Source organism: Aptenodytes patagonicus, chromosome Z (genome assembly GCF_965638725.1).
Source record: "Aptenodytes patagonicus chromosome Z, bAptPat1.pri.cur, whole genome shotgun sequence".
In the NCBI taxonomy this organism is placed as follows: domain Eukaryota; kingdom Metazoa; phylum Chordata; class Aves; order Sphenisciformes; family Spheniscidae; genus Aptenodytes; species Aptenodytes patagonicus.
The window spans coordinates 31,101,645-31,117,214 of record NC_134982.1 but is presented as its reverse complement, the minus strand read 5'-3'; the positions used below and the strand labels follow the sequence as shown (position 1 = coordinate 31,117,214).

General features: G+C 40.8%; 1 protein-coding gene across 6 annotated transcripts in view; it reads right to left on the bottom strand.

Moving 5' to 3' along the window:
• Nucleotides 1-11,878: 11,878 nt before the first annotated feature.
• Nucleotides 11,879-15,570, bottom strand: part of SMARCA2 (SWI/SNF related BAF chromatin remodeling complex subunit ATPase 2) — a 119,513-nt gene continuing 115,821 nt past the window's right edge. For all 6 annotated transcript variants that reach the window (XM_076363408.1, XM_076363411.1, XM_076363407.1 and 3 more), the window contains 3 exons: nt 14,947-15,079; nt 13,682-13,824; nt 11,879-13,045 (listed from right to left, as the gene is read on the bottom strand). In XM_076363408.1, coding sequence (XP_076219523.1) covers nt 13,010-13,045; nt 13,682-13,824; nt 14,947-15,079 — 312 coding nt within the window. In that variant the 3' untranslated portion in view covers nt 11,879-13,009. The remainder of the gene's footprint in view (nt 13,046-13,681; nt 13,825-14,946; nt 15,080-15,570) is intronic.

Here is a 15,570-nt window from a genome sequence, read left to right as displayed (position 1 = left end):
CAGAAATTCAGATTATTCCCCCCCAGCTTCAGTGGTACAGTTTACTTTATTAAACTCTTGTTTTCCTTCACTTTAGGCTTCTAATTATAATCATCCTAAGCAGACCAGGATGGGACTGTGACTGAGAGAGTGCAAGAGGACACATTATGAAAAGTTTTGTACCAACAAAATATTTTAGTAGTGACAAAGCATGGAAGGTGAAGACAGAGAAGTCAACCTTGCAGTTGATTTCTCCCTCCTGCTACCTGGCAGTAGAAGCAAATCACGAACTTCAGCCTGCAGCCGGGGTTCCCTCTGAGCCCTGGGAAACTCGTGCCACCCTCCTTGCCTCACTGTAGCTGGGAGCTCGAGCATCATGTGCACCCTCAGACCGCTCCACCCTGTGCCAGGACAGCAGCAAGGCAGCACTGCGGGGGGAAGAGGAGACCGGTAGGTGCTCTCTCATGGTTTGTTCTTCACACAGTAAAGCCCTGCTGGCATCTTCTCAGGTCCGCTGGACAAGGTGAAAGAACATGAACAGTTATTTATTTTCTATTTGCAAAGGGAAAAAAAAAACAAACCCGAAGGTTTGGGAAACTGGAAGACCCTGAGCTGTCAGAGCCTCAGCAAGGGAGATCCCCCCACCTGCCCTGGGAGCTGCTTTTAAGCTGGGCTTTTGCTTTTGGTCCCTACCTGAGCTGTGTCACCAGTGGGCCCTGCCTGGCCATGGGCCCCACTGAGCTAGGGTAACCTGTGGGCTGATGTCTGAGCATGACCTTGGTCATGTCCCCAATCCCATGGCCAGGCCCTGGTCATTGCCACGGGCCTGCCCTGCTGCTACCTGCAGCTCCCAGCTCTCTTGCCCTTGCCCTGCTCTTTGTTTTCTCTCCCTGACGGGCCTGTTCCTGTGCTCCAGGAACATTGTCTGTCCTGGAGACTTCAAATTATGCCTTAATTTCTACCTGTAATACATTACAGTTGCATTAATTTACAAGGATAAAAAAATAATTAAAGAGCCTGAACTACATGGTCATTAATCAAATGCCTTCCTCGTGCAGTAGTCATTGTTTTATATAACCTTCTTTTAAGTTTGCTAATGTTTTCAGTTGTTGTAACATACCAAAGCCTGGGTTATGTTTCCAACATGCTGAGATGGCATGAAAATACTACATTGCTACATAAGTGTTTAAACTCAGGATCACCTCTGTCATAAAGCCAAGAAGCTGATGGATTGCTTTAAGGCAGTATTACTGCAAAGCATATTTCTCCCACCGAAACCCAAGAAAGCTAAGTACTAACATCCCCAAAGGTGTTTTGCTTGTTTGCTTAAATCAATTTTCTTTGGTAGTGTTTGCATTTTGATATAAACCAAAGATTCCTATCAGGCTTGAGATACACCAGTGCTGTACAGAGATTCTTGGAGAAATGTTTCCTCTTCCTTGGTCTATTAAAGTCTAGAGAAGAAATAGATGCATTTCTCTACTAAGAGGGTCGTCAAACCCTGGAACAGGCTTCCTAGAGAGAGGTGGTCGATGCCCCAAGCCTGTCAGTGTTTAAGAGGCATTTGGACAATGCCCTTAATAACGTGCTTTAACTTTTGGTCAGCCCTGAAGTGGTCAGGCAGTTGGGCCAGATGATCATTGTAGGTCCCTTCCAACTGAAATAGTCCAGTCTAGTCTAGTCTAGTCTATGACAGTGGAAAGCAATGAAACATAAGCAAAACATTGAAGCTAACAACTGAGCAAACAGGCTTTTTAACTACTTTTTAAATTTTAAATTCAGTGCTTCTAAAGCAAAAGGTAAGTATCTTTTCTAGCATCTAGTGATGCCACCTGTGTCTTAGTTTGCATGTCCTCATGTTCATTGTCTTCATGTTTCTGGCTGTTCTGCTATAATTCTTTTGTTTGATTTGTTTTGTTTGGTTCTGTTGGGTTGGGTTGGGTTGGTTTGGTTTGGTTGGGGTTTTTGTTTGTGGTTCCCCCCCCCCTCCCCCCCAGTATTTATATCACAGAATAAGTCAACTTCACAACTTTATTTCTTTTTTGGAGGAAAAAAAAACAGTCTGTGTTGTGTCAGAGTATCTGGAGTCTGGAGTTGGAGCAGCAAAGGCATTCTGGCCACTTAGGAAAGCCCAACATATTGAACCAGCACCATACTACAACTGCCTTCTGATGCTTTGGGAGGAAAGGAGGTCAATGAGTAGGATCAGTCAAGATTTTGAGGTCTGTAAAAGTTCATAGGAGCCTGAGAAGGGAAATTAAATCACATGGCATTTAGCAAAACCATAAACAGAGGGAAGGAAAGGATGTAAATCTGGTATCCAGGGTGGAGCAGGATGATTTTGTAATGGGGTTTATACATGCATGTAAATATTGCTATTTCCAATGGTAGCAACATATATTTTTCATGTCTTTCAGTAAAGATTCTAAGAGATTGTTTTTTCTAATATTTTTCAAATGGACTATTTTTTTCCCCATTTCTCCTATGTCTTTGACATACTCATTTTCAAACCTTGGGATACTTCGGACAGGAGTGTTGGGATTCAGTGGAATTCTGCTGAAGAAAGCGCTAGCAAAAGCACAGCGCTAATCTGCCTTGGGACAGCATATGTCCCAACCCCAAACCAAACTTAAACCCTCACTACAGACAGTTGCCTTCCAAAGCTGTTGTATGAGTCCACTAACGACACAGAGGAAAGACAAATGTGCAGAATGGTATACATAATATAAACTCTTCAAGTTAGCCGTAATTCACTCCTACATCAGGATTTCGGTGAGTTCCAGGTTGAGGGGCAGCCTTGCTGAGATGTTTGTCCATGACCACTGTGAATCCTGATCTGCAGGTTCAGAGGCTTAATAGAAAATTGCAACTCAGAGGTACAAATGCAGAGGGCTACAGGAATATTTCTATTCCTTTCATACATTATACTATTTGTCCTTTATAATGTAAGCCTATCACAGTGGGCTTTACAGGAGAAGAACACAATTTTCAGACAAAATCTCAGTGAGCTTGACTTTTCTTTCTTTCTTTCCTCTGGAGCATTAAAAACAGTCTGCTTTCCACTCACTGTACACTTGCAGGTAGATCCTATCGCTACTGGTATTCCCAAAATATTTCCTGTTGTGATGTTGAAATCTAGACTCTGCTTATCCTACATTGCTATTCACATGAAAGTAGGAGCAGTCATGTAGATGTGAATTACAAGAAAGTATCATTCATTAAAAATAAAAACAGGCTACTCCATAGCTCAAAGGATCAATAGTAAGATCTGAAACCTGGCAGCTTAATTTCAGCTCAGGTTAGAGGAAATAAAAGTTGAGCTTGAATTTATTCAGACAAGAACTGCTACTATTTGTCATTTGCTTGCTGGTTTACATGAAATATTGACAGCATAACTCAAATTCCTATTGGACAGGTATTCTCAGTGCAAACCTGGCAGTGACTGAGATGCACTGGACATCTGAAAAGACTCATGACTGAAGGGCATAAAGAGCAAGATATCCCTTTAGCCTGTAACAGTGGTTTCTCCCAATCAGACTTGGAAATATTTTCATGGGTATCTGGTGATTTATAAGCAAAAGATGAAAATTCAGCTGTGTATCTATCCCCTGCAACAAACATTTTGTTGCCAATTTGTAATAATCTATGCAAGCATTAATACTTACATAAATAGGACCAGGGATTTCATTTAGTATTAAGTCTACCTGCCCATCTCCCAGCCTGGAGTCCCCCAGGCATAGGCTGCCTGACCTGCCTGTTTGAGGTCTATTGCTTGAGAAAGCAGATCTCCCTGGGCTCTCCTCCCCTCCCTCCCCTTCAGCGATGAAGAAGCTTCTTGCTGGAATGGAGAGACCACGTGGCCAGAGATGGCCTTCAGAGACTCTATGGACTAACACGATTCCTCACAGCCCTCTGAAGGCATGCCTGCAAGACCTGTCATCAGGCTGAAATTCATTTCTGTGTTACAGAGCAAGAGATGCATCAGTAGAGATCTCAAAAATTACTTTCTCAATCATGAAAGTAGGTATTTTTTAAACTTCCCACTCATTCCTCACTTACTAAGTTACATTTTCATTTAAAAGTCCCCCAGGATTTGCCCTTAGGAAAGTCAAATTGTACTTGCTATCTAAAATCTTAAAAGCAAAATACAATCCTCTGCAAAGAGGGATCGTTTAATACACAGTCAATGGGTCACTGCCTTTGACACGATTGAGTCCAATGTAAACCTTGACACTGACTACTGGGTATAAAGGCTATCAGAAGACAACTGATACATTTATGTGAGACAGAGAGTATTTTCTGGCAAATCTAGGGGGGAAAATAGGCCCCACCAGTGAACATTAAAAAAGAGAATACATGTGTGACCTTCCTGAAAATGTTTACACCTGCAGTGAGAGCAGCCTTCACAGAAAAATATTTTCTGTAGCTCTCTATATTACTAAGGTTAAAAAACGTGTACTGAAATTTCATGTCTATCTTTCCAGCATTTTTCAGGACTGAATGCTGTAGTCAAGTCAAATAGTGACATCACATGGCGTACTGTCAGACCTTGTGCCTGCTGAAGAGCATGCACCCTGCACTGCAGTTTAACCTGGACAGATGAATAAAGGCCGGCCTTACTCAAACAGGGCTGTCATTTGATGGGTCCCAGTGCTTATTACTGAAGTATATCGTAAGACTGAGGTGGGGGCTGGTGGCTGAGAAGGATGACAGGATGACAGGAGGTTAGGAGGCATGATGTGTTGGAGGCGGTCTTCTGGCAAGTCCTCAGGGGGCCTTTTGCTCTCTTTTTGAGCGGCAAAGTGTGAAGTTGTCTCATATGAAGAATCTCTTTTTTTGAAAAGGTAATTGTGTGAATTCTGTACCGTAGGTATATTTCAGAGTTTAAAATTATGATCTTTTCATGAAGCTGCCACTGTCTGGCACTGCATTTGTTCATCCTGTGTCTGGACAGAAACAATTCTGGGATAAGTTAAAAAATATTTCGCTGTGCAAGCTCATTTACTTTAAAAATAACTAGAGATCACTTTTTGCTCAGTGACTCCAAAGGCTGAACAGCCCCAGGGAGACCACTTGATGGGCCTCAGGCAGGTGAGGTGGCTGGAGGTGAAAGACACACCATTACGCAGTGTAGATGATGCCTTTGTTATTTTGTAGGATTAGTGTCTGTGATTCACTTTACCTACCTAACGCTACTCTGCTTGATCCCACAGAGTTACATTAAAGGAGGCTACAGCAGCAAGCCACTAGAAAGGAAAGCAGCGACACGGGTCTCCAGGGAGAATGCCATGAACTCTTGGAAAGTGGTGAGAAAGCCAGCCATGACTGCCTGTTACCAGGTAACGGGATTGTTCCCCAAGGCCAGAAGTCTCTTATCAGACAGATGTTAGGCCATTAAAACAAGCCGTCTCAAGGAAGCAAGCAGCGCTCTGTGATCAGAGGAGCAGTGACACAGTCAGAACAGGCAGTGAATTCAGCAGGGACGACACAGGGATGAGATGGTTGTGCTCACCTGAGCGCTGAGAGGTGATGAGCTGCCCACTCACACAGATGGGCTTAGCAAAAATTTGCCTCCTTCATTAATCTCTGTGCACCATCCAGGGAAACATGTTCACCTGGAAGAGTTGCTTTGAATTCATTTCTACTCCAGGGACTGAAGCAGCAATGTCTCTCAGGTGCTGACTTGCAATAGGACCTGGCACAGTTGGAAAGGCAGAGAGCGCCAGCCGTAGTCAGAACAACAGAATAACTGCATGGCACCTCCTAAGAAAAAAGGTGTCACTTGAGTGCTTATGAAGAATAAACTCAAGCTTCTCCCTTTAATCTACAGCTTGGTGGCTGGGTCTCAAGTGGGCTGAACCTGGCATTTATGTTCCGGGAACATAAATGGAGGAGGCTTTGAAGCCTCCTGGTGAATGATATAGGAGAAAGAGACAGCAATATCCTTTTCAATTTGTTTACCCCTAAGCAGAAATAATCAACTTGCCAGATATAGGACAGGTTTGTTGTTTTTTTTTTTTTTCTTTCAACCGGTCCATCTCAGGGAAATCATCACTGTAACGTACCTAGATTCTGGTATGGGCCCTGCTACACAGCATCTCTGTATCTTCCAAATTCCCAAGAAGTAGTGAAAAATTTGATTAATGAGGCAGGGTAAATGATTTTCCTATGAGCACTCAAGAAGACCAGGATTTAAATCTTGACTGTCACACAGAAACAGTAGGATATAAGGATGGCATGAAGAAACAGCACAAAAAGTTACATCCAGCGGTGCAGCAACAGAAGTTGGTCTAATCAGGGTTTCCAAAGCAGAAGTAAAGTGCTCTTATTTTGATAAAATTGCCCCTTATGTACTTTAAATTAATTGTGAAGTTTTAAATATTTTAATTACTGCTTCTAAGTGCTTAAGTGCACTGACACGTGTGCTGGTTTTGGCTGGGATAGTTAATTTTCTTCACAGTAGCTAGTATGGGGCTACATTTTGGATTTGTGCTGAAAACGGTGTTGGTAACACAGGGATGTTTTAGTTACTGCTGAGCAGTGCTTACACAGAGTCAAGGCCTCTTCTGTGCCTCACACTGCCCCGCCAGGGGGTAGGCTGGGGGTGCACAAGAAGTTGGGAGGGGACACAGCCGGGACAGCTGACCCCAACTGACCACAGGGATATTCCATACCATATGACGTCATGCTCAGCATATAAAGCTGGGGGAAGAAGAAGGAAGGAGGGGGATGTTCGGAGTGATGGCGTTTGTCTTCCCAAGTAACCGTTACGCGTGAAGGAGCTGGGCTTTCCTGGAGATGGCTGAACACCTGCCTGCTGATCGGAAGGAGTGAATGAATTCCTCGTTTTCCTTTGCTTGCACGCACAGCTTTTGCTTTACCTATTAAACTGTCTTTATCTCAACCCACAAGTTTTCTCACTTTTACCCTTCCGATTCTCTCAACCCACCAGGGGGGAGTGAGCGAGTGGCTGTGTGGTACCTAGTTGCTGGCTGGGGTTAAACCACGACAACATGGAATACTTACCGTCTTTTGTGCATCTGCAGAATGCCAGACACGCCCAGCTTCACTGCTTTGTTCCTTGACCTTAAGAACTGCTCAAAGAAACTTCAAGAACTGCAGGAGCACTGACGTGTCCCTAGGGTTGCACCAGCAGACAACAGCACTAACAGCAACAAGGTGTCCTGGTCTCAGAAAATGAGAAGCCCTAAGTGAATGGTCAGACAATGCCTTTTTCCTCCTTCTCTCTCTCATTTCATGTTAGAAGGACAAAGGAGATGGGAAGTAATGCTGCATAACGAAGCAGCAACTGCTTCAAGTCTGTAAGGCATCCAAGTGCATATAAAATTGATTTCGATGGAAGGTGATGGACAGAAGAGCAACTATGCTGGAAGCCCAAAGGGGGAATGCACATAACAGATACTACTACAGTAAAACAGGATATAAATCATAATACAAATAACACAAGCGGATATAAATTCACCTCCACCAGAAACTATGGCTGTTTCAGAGAAAGAAAATGACATTTGGCATATATATCATTCTCTTTCATTTGCAGTGAATTCATGTCTTAGTATTGGGATCTCTTTATCTCCATGTCGTAGGAATAGGCTGTGTAACGGTTGTATTCGCAGATGGCAGATGATGCAATCCATAGCTTAAAACTGTCGATCCCATCAAAAGTAGTAAATATAATGAAGCATCAGTATATGTCACCACGGCAATGGATTGTGCATGAAAACATGACACTGAATACCAAGCACAAACTCAGGAAACAGCTGCCGAAATTGTCATAAAAATGGTCCTTGTCTCAGGTATAATTTCCAATATAAGTCTTCCGCTCACTTTGAAAATGCAAGAAGTTCATGCTGCAGTTATTTGTTGTTATTCAGCCTTTGACAGCAACTTGGCATACATGGGAAAAAATACAAGCTGTCATCATCTAACTGGAGAAGAATTTTGTTCTTACTATGTCTGCTGTGGTCATGAAAATAAGGGAGAAGTAAAATACCATACGAATTGAAATACAAGCTCCTTATAATAGAGGCAGGGGAATATTTTACCACAGAACAGCATCAGATCAAGGCAGAGAGTTCAACATGTTTTCAGCACACCCATCTCTCTGTGTGAACGTAGAGTCAGAAGTAGGTAAATATTGCCACATTCACAACCCTCACAAGTAAAGCAAACTGAGAGACAAGGACTAGTGTCTGGAAAGCAGGTGTGACCTCCACATGAGAAAGAAGTAGAGGTACGCCTGCACCAACCTTCTCTCATTTGAGGAGAGGGTGAGCTCTTGGTTGTTAAGGGGAAATAAGAAAGTGGTGCTGCAATCTCCAGTTAACTTTTGTTTTATGTCACGTTTAAATAATTGTTGGATAAAATCTGACTTTCTGACTTTCCTCACAGAAAATAAGCAGGCTGCATCTGGATAATCCTTCATGGCATTTTTGGTTTTCATTTTAATTAACAAAGTTACCCCAAGCATAAACATGGCCCTTGATGTTTAAACACTTAAAATGTATGACTGCACAGTCCCAAAATACAAAGTTCTGTCTCCACTGAATGGGATATCCAGTTTCAATAAAACAGAACTAAGTAAATGCTGACTGGTAACTTGTTTCACATCCTCTGCTTATTTTCTGTCTCATCTACCTTCTATCCCTTGCTCAGCACAGCAAGATTAGGGGTGAGTGACTCCTAAAATGATACACAATTCTACTGCAAAGGAGTCAAAATTGTGTATCATTCACCTTTTTGCCTGCCTTTCATCGTACTTCCCCTTCTTCCTTATGGTCAACACACACACATAAACTACTTTTGCTAGCCCCTGTTATGAACCTACAGAACTTGATTTAGAGACATGTTTCAGCTTACAGTTCAAGTCCCTATTCAAAACTGAAAATGGATTTTCTTTTCCAGGAAATTTAAAATATTTCAGAGGTTTTTCAGAGGATGAGCAGATGGGAAAGTAAGAGACCAGTCTAAAAATTCCTTTATAAAAACTCATTTTAGCATGTTGCGACCTGTTTTCTAGACTAGACAATGTGTTCAGTAAACCCTATTGTCCAAGCGTTTTTAATGAAAAAGTGACAGTAGATTGTGCATTATTAATAGAGCTATTAACACCCTCCTTGGGTAGTTGACAGGACTGAGCATGTACCAAGAGCTTAATAATTGCACGCTACTTTGAGGCTTACTACTGCATCAGCTGTGCCTTTGTCTTGCAGCACACAGAAGCTGTGGCAGTATTTGCCGTCACACACCCTGCCATGTCTCTCTGCCTCAACAATCACTGAATTGCCAGCTTTACTAATGAGCTGAGCGAGTGAAGAGTACACCTCCAGGGCCGGGGGGGGGGGGGGGGGGGGGGGGGCGCAGGGAACACCCTGACACTTCTTTTCTAAAAGCAGTATACATGACAAGGAAAACAAAAATATATGTGGGTCTGAAAACATAGCCAGTGCGATACTTTGCATTGAGGACCAGACACATTTAAGCAGGAAGCCATTTATATTAATGAGTAAACGGGTTTGCATTTTCTTTGTTTCTTCCAGAAGGTAAGTGATGGGAAAAGAAAGAATATTAATAGTATCTGAAATGTATAAAAGCTGTTAAATGTTATTCATTTGGCCCACTTACACTGCTGCCTACTTCCTAGGAGAAGCAGACGCAACAAGAAAACCTCCTGCTATTTACTTCACTTTGCTTTCCAATTTTACTAGACAACTTTCTGAAATTAAGGTAGGAAATTAGTTGATTTCCCTCAATATGGATTGTAGCATTGTGCTTTTATTTGTGTATTGTCCAAAAGGTATTCCAAGTGCTTTGCATGTCAATTTGTACTAGAACGGGAATCCTGTAGAAAGAGAAAGCGTGCTTCCATCTTTAACATGGATTTGTACATACCTTAAAAAAATGATTTTCTCCTCTTTTTTTTTTAAAGAATTTGGAAGGTTACATATGACAACAATTTACTCAGAACTTTTTTCTTCATATAGTGATGTGCTGAGACTACCAGAAAAAAAAAACTCATCTTGAAAAATGCAGTAGATTCATACAGAGAAAGAGCAAGATAACAATTAAAAAATTACTCTGGGTAGAAACGAATTCAAATCCTAAGCAAAATAACAGGACCAACTGCAGCGGAGGCATAGGCATGACTTAACAGTCACAAATCAATTTTAATCTAATGATAAAAATAATTGCATTTTTTCTTGAAACTCAGAGCAGAAATTGAAAATATTCTGAAATTACTTAATCCTGATAAAACAAAAACTGCAGCTAAGAATTCAAATGTATTTCTTCATGCAAACTGATATGCTCATATGGCTTATAGTTATTGACTAAAAAAAAAAAAGTTACTTTCATTTTTAACAGAAATATTGGGTCTTCTTAGTTCATTTTTATGCTCCAGATGAACACTCATATGTAAGTAATGAGTTCTTGAAAAATAAATCAAACTGGGTCACTGCAAAGTCATCAGGCACTCTGGGGACGAGTAACATGATATACTGTACCTTTTACATCTAAGTTGCCAGTTTAAATCCAGTCTAGCCCAGCAGTGACTGAAGCCTACTGCCAGATGTTTCTTGTCATGCATAATGGGTTGGTAGACCAGCTCATTTTGCAGTGAAAAAATAACATTTATATATGGTCTTGTGAAACTGTCACTGAAGACAGAATGGCTTCTGCAAACCAGACTGTCCTGTATCACAGAATCAGAATGGCCGAGGTTGGAAGGGACCTCTGGAGGTCATCTGGTCCAACCCCCCTGCTCAAGCAGGCCACCCAGAGCCAGCTGCTCAGATCATGTCCAGATGGCTTTCGAATATCTCCAAGAAGGGAGACTCCACAGCCTCTCTGGGCAACCTGTGCCAGTGGTCAGTCACCCTCACAGTAAAAAAGTGTTTCCCGACATTTGGAAGGAACCTCCTGTGTTTCAGTTTGTGCCCACTGCCTCCGGTCCCGTCACTGGGCACCACTGAAAAGAGCCCAGCTCTGCCTTCTTTGCACCCTCCCTTAAGATACTAATTCACATCAATAAGGTGCCTTTGAGCCTTCTCTTCTTCAGGCTGAACAGTCCCAGCTCTCTCAGCCTCCCTTTGTATGTCATATGCTCCAGTCCTTTAGGCATCTTAGTGGCCCTTTGCTGGATTTGCTCCAGTTTGTCCATGTCTCTCTTCTACTCAGGAGCCCACCACTGGACAAAGCACTCCAGATATATCTCAGCAGTGCTGAGTAGAGGGGAAGGATCACCTCCCTGGACCTGCTGGCAACACTCCTAATGCAGTCCAGGCTACTGTTAACCTGCTTTGCCACAAGGGTGCATTGTTGGCTCACGTTCAACTTGGTGTCCACCAGGACCACCAGGCTGTTTTCTGCAAAGCTGCTTCAGACATTGGTCTCATCGCTGCGTCCCTCTGAGATCAATGGTATCTCTCTGTGAAAAACAGGGTCCTCCATTCAGATAGGGCACACACTAGGAATGAAATGTTTGAAATAGCTAAAACTAAGCAAAGCTGACTTATCTCAGTGCAGGGCTAATGGACATCAGGCAAACTTATAAATCACTTTTCAACTGAGCTAGAAGAATCTGAAGCAGTTAATGTACTGCAAGGCAGTATAAAGAGGTGATATAGAAACATACTGAGAAACACACAGTTCAGGTAACAAAGAAATGTTCTGTTTACAAATCAGCTCCTAGGCTTGCACGTTTTCTACTCAATATACATTCAAATCTAGGAAGTTTGGATTTTCCAGAGTAGCAATGTTAACTGTTGTAATTGTATTCATGCCCACTGAGGCCTATGGACATATATTTCCTGAAAGAAAAAGAAATGTTTATTTTATTGCTTAATCAGGTAATCAGGTAATGAACTACACTTTTACTTCAAGGTATTATTATACTCCAATTTTATTATTCTTATTTTAACATGTATTGCATATCTTCTCTCCGTCTCTGAAGATACTTCTATGGTATTTGAATGAGTTCTTATTTTACATTCAGGACAGACCACAGTGGACCTCTCTACAGGAAACATTCCTGCCCTCTTGTCCCTACTACAAAAAGATTTTTGTGGAACTCATAAGACAAGGCTGCATCTATTGAGCTAAATTATCTCTTTATTAGGAAAGCACCAACACCGCATTCTTCAAAATTACTGGAATTTTATTTGCCTCAGGCTTATGACTTGCAACCAAAGACATTGTGCAAAGAAAGCAAAGATTAAGTACACTTTAGGGAAAAGGTGATAATCCACATTGGTAACATAGAAGATCAGTCTGATGAAAGAAGCCATCCATTACACTATATAGATTGCAATATTCAATAGCATTTTTTTAACCCAACTTTTTTAATCGAGGAAAGAAAAGTTAAGCAAAGTTTACAGTAGACATAAATTTGATACAATTCAAAAAGCATTTTTCTGAAGATCGTCAAGCGTAAAGTGGAAAAATGCATATGGGACAAGGTGGCTGAAGGCTAACTACTGTACATTTATAAGCTATTAAACAAAGTTGCATATATGTACCACAGTGTAAAAAACCAATACAGAACAAATAAAAACTTTGAAAACTGCCTGATGAAAAATAAAATAACCAGTGGCTTTTAATGGCTTCTCCTGGTTATCAATGCTACAAAAGACTTTTTTTTTTTTGTCTTTCTGATGCCACTGAAAAACATCCTATCAAATGATAAAACCAGGCACAATCAAACCATTACCGAGTTAAAACCAGCCCATAGAAATATACTATCAACCCACATTTTCCATCAAAAGCTTTTTTTGTTGTTGTTTTGTTTTTAAATCTTTTGAGGCCCATTTGGTCACAATATGTTACATTTTTTTCCTTTTTTACACCATGATATCATATGTTTGTCTGGCACTATCCTAAAGCTAATTTATAGAGAATGAGAATACAGAAACAACCCAATGTCTATTTCACAAAATGAATTCACTGGGTGTAAAATAGGAGAAGGGAGAAGAGAAGGGGAAGGGGTCAGTTCTGCCAAGAAAATAAACCCTATGGATCACTCATCATCACTTCCGCTTGCTTCCGACTGGTCCTAGAGGTAAGAGACACAAGACAAGTCAGAAATTCTTTGCCAACTGTTCTGTTGAATTTGTTAAAGAAGGAAAAAAAAAGAAAGTAAAAGGAAGAAAAATGACAATTAAACTGACAAATCAAGATAGCCTTAAGAAAGGTACTACGTTATCTAATATTTCTCTTTCATGACATTTCATTTAACTGCTGTAGACTTCTTTAGAGAAGGAAAGACACAGAGTCAGGAAACACCAGATATTTCTTTCCACCCAGACATTTAAAAACAACTGGAAAGAGGTCTGTTTTCATTTGTTGCAACAGTAGAAGCACCCACCAAAAAAAGATAAAAATCAAGCGAAGATTTTTTTGTTTGTGGACAAAAGCGAACAGACCATGAGGTTTAAAGGTTCAATGAAAGTAGGAACAGCTCCAAGAAATAAACTCCAGACTTCTTAGACTTCTTGTCTTTCAGCACTGGGACCAGATCTCATAAGCACACCCAGATACAGTTAACACCCCTGCCCAATTCTCTCAAGATGATCAATACAGTTTAAAAATGTGCTTAAGCATGAATAGTTGAGAATTCTGACAGCAAGCAGGACAGGGTAGAGACGCAATCACTGCAACCAATTCCACAGTCTCAGTGAACAAAACTTACATTTTCATCTTGATCCTCATCACTATCATCATCACTCACGACAGGCTTGGCTTTTGCTCGGCTTTGCCTCTTCTTGCCTTTTCCTTTCTCCCGGCTTTTTTCATCCTTCTTATTTAGCTTGATTTTGACTTTCACTGATTTTGCTGCAAGAAGTTTAACAGCATACATGACTAACTTTCACTTATCAACTTTTAAATGCTGTCTCTGTTCACAGAAATTCACCCCTGGTAGCAGCCTGAAAAGGTGTTCTTTACCTGGACTGTGGAACAATGAAGCAGAGGTATTTGTTTTTATTTCTCTACTTCTTGATAGTTTTAACAATAATTTGTATTAAACTATAAAGAATAACTTTAAGTTGACCATGTGCATCTTCTTTTCATTCTCAGAATGCATGGTGTCTACAGGTAGTATACAGTCCTGTGAGAAGACACACATCTAAAAATATTTTCTTCCTTGCACATAGAAATGTTTATCCTTTGTTCAAAAAGACAATTTTTTAAATTTTAAAACTACAGAAATGCTTCGTGGATGTGACTGGCAAATTTTGAGTTGACACCTTTCCGAAGAACACGTTAAATTCCTGATTCCAGAATATCCACTCATTTCCAAATGAACTGCTAAAGTTGCATGCTTTGCACACCTGCATGATGTACTTGAAGAGTAGCTCAGGGCCAAGTACTACAGTTCCTGTAACCGGACAGATGGGGTAGCTGGAGAGTATGGGTAGATGTATTGGGTGACAGAAAGTGGAATGAAGGGATCCCTCCTTTTCCACTGTATCATGTTTCCAAGTCTGCAGGGAGTAAATGAGTGTCACCTTCTGCTTCTGAAACAGTTTCCCTTAGTCCTTGTCACACTGAAGAATATTTGCAACATCTTCTGGTTCTTAACCAGGTGATGAGTTTTGTATGTCACACCATGCATGAAGGTTGACCACCCATGGATAAAAGACTGTCTCTAGCCTTTTGAGCCACTTCTATTTACAAATAACATGAACAGGACCAGAAGGGTTTATGAACGCTCATGGCCAGTCACATCTGCTTCCACAAAAGCACCTCTGTGATTTGTTTCTGGCTTATAAATAGCCAGAACATACAGCCAAAAGACCTAAGCTTAATGTTAACACCCAAAGCAGCAAACTTAGTAACAATTTACTTTCACCAAAGGAAAATAGAACCTTATAATCAGTCTCCACGCAGAAACTGGAAAACCTTCCCTTCCATCCCCAGATGTACTTTCTGTTCAGTATTTAGCAGGGGACTCACATTCTGATTCTGATTCTTCTTCTTCATCATCATCTTCGTCATCATTGCTTTCATCCTCACTTTCTTCTTCTTTGGCAATCTTCTGTCGTGCACTTTTGAACACAGACTGAAGAACAATGGAATCCTCATAGATCTACAGTACGAATACAAACCTATGTCAGAACTGTAAAGTCAAGCAATATCAAAACTTCACAGCATAGACCTTATTTTCCAGTGCAAACTCACAGAGTATATGGCCTTTTCAAATACTGAGCAACAATTTTTGTTGCATGAATTTTACAAGAAATGCCAACATTAATTTTTCATGCTCTAAATGAAGAAATTTGTCAATAGTGAGCCACATAAATACAGTTCTTAAAATGTACTACATCTAAAATGTCCAGTTAGACTGTTTTTCTTATTATTTTTATTACCACAGGAACTATTGTGTATTTTCATTAGATCGTAACAGCCCTGAAAAACTGCCAAAGCAACAGGCTTCAGCAGTAATCACCTTAATTAAAAAATGGGTTATAGTCTAACAATACAGTTGATAATGACAAATGGCTAACTCTCATGTTAATTATCCTTAGTTTTTTCTGAAGTCTGAAGTGGCTACATGGAAAATAATTTAACCTAAGCAGC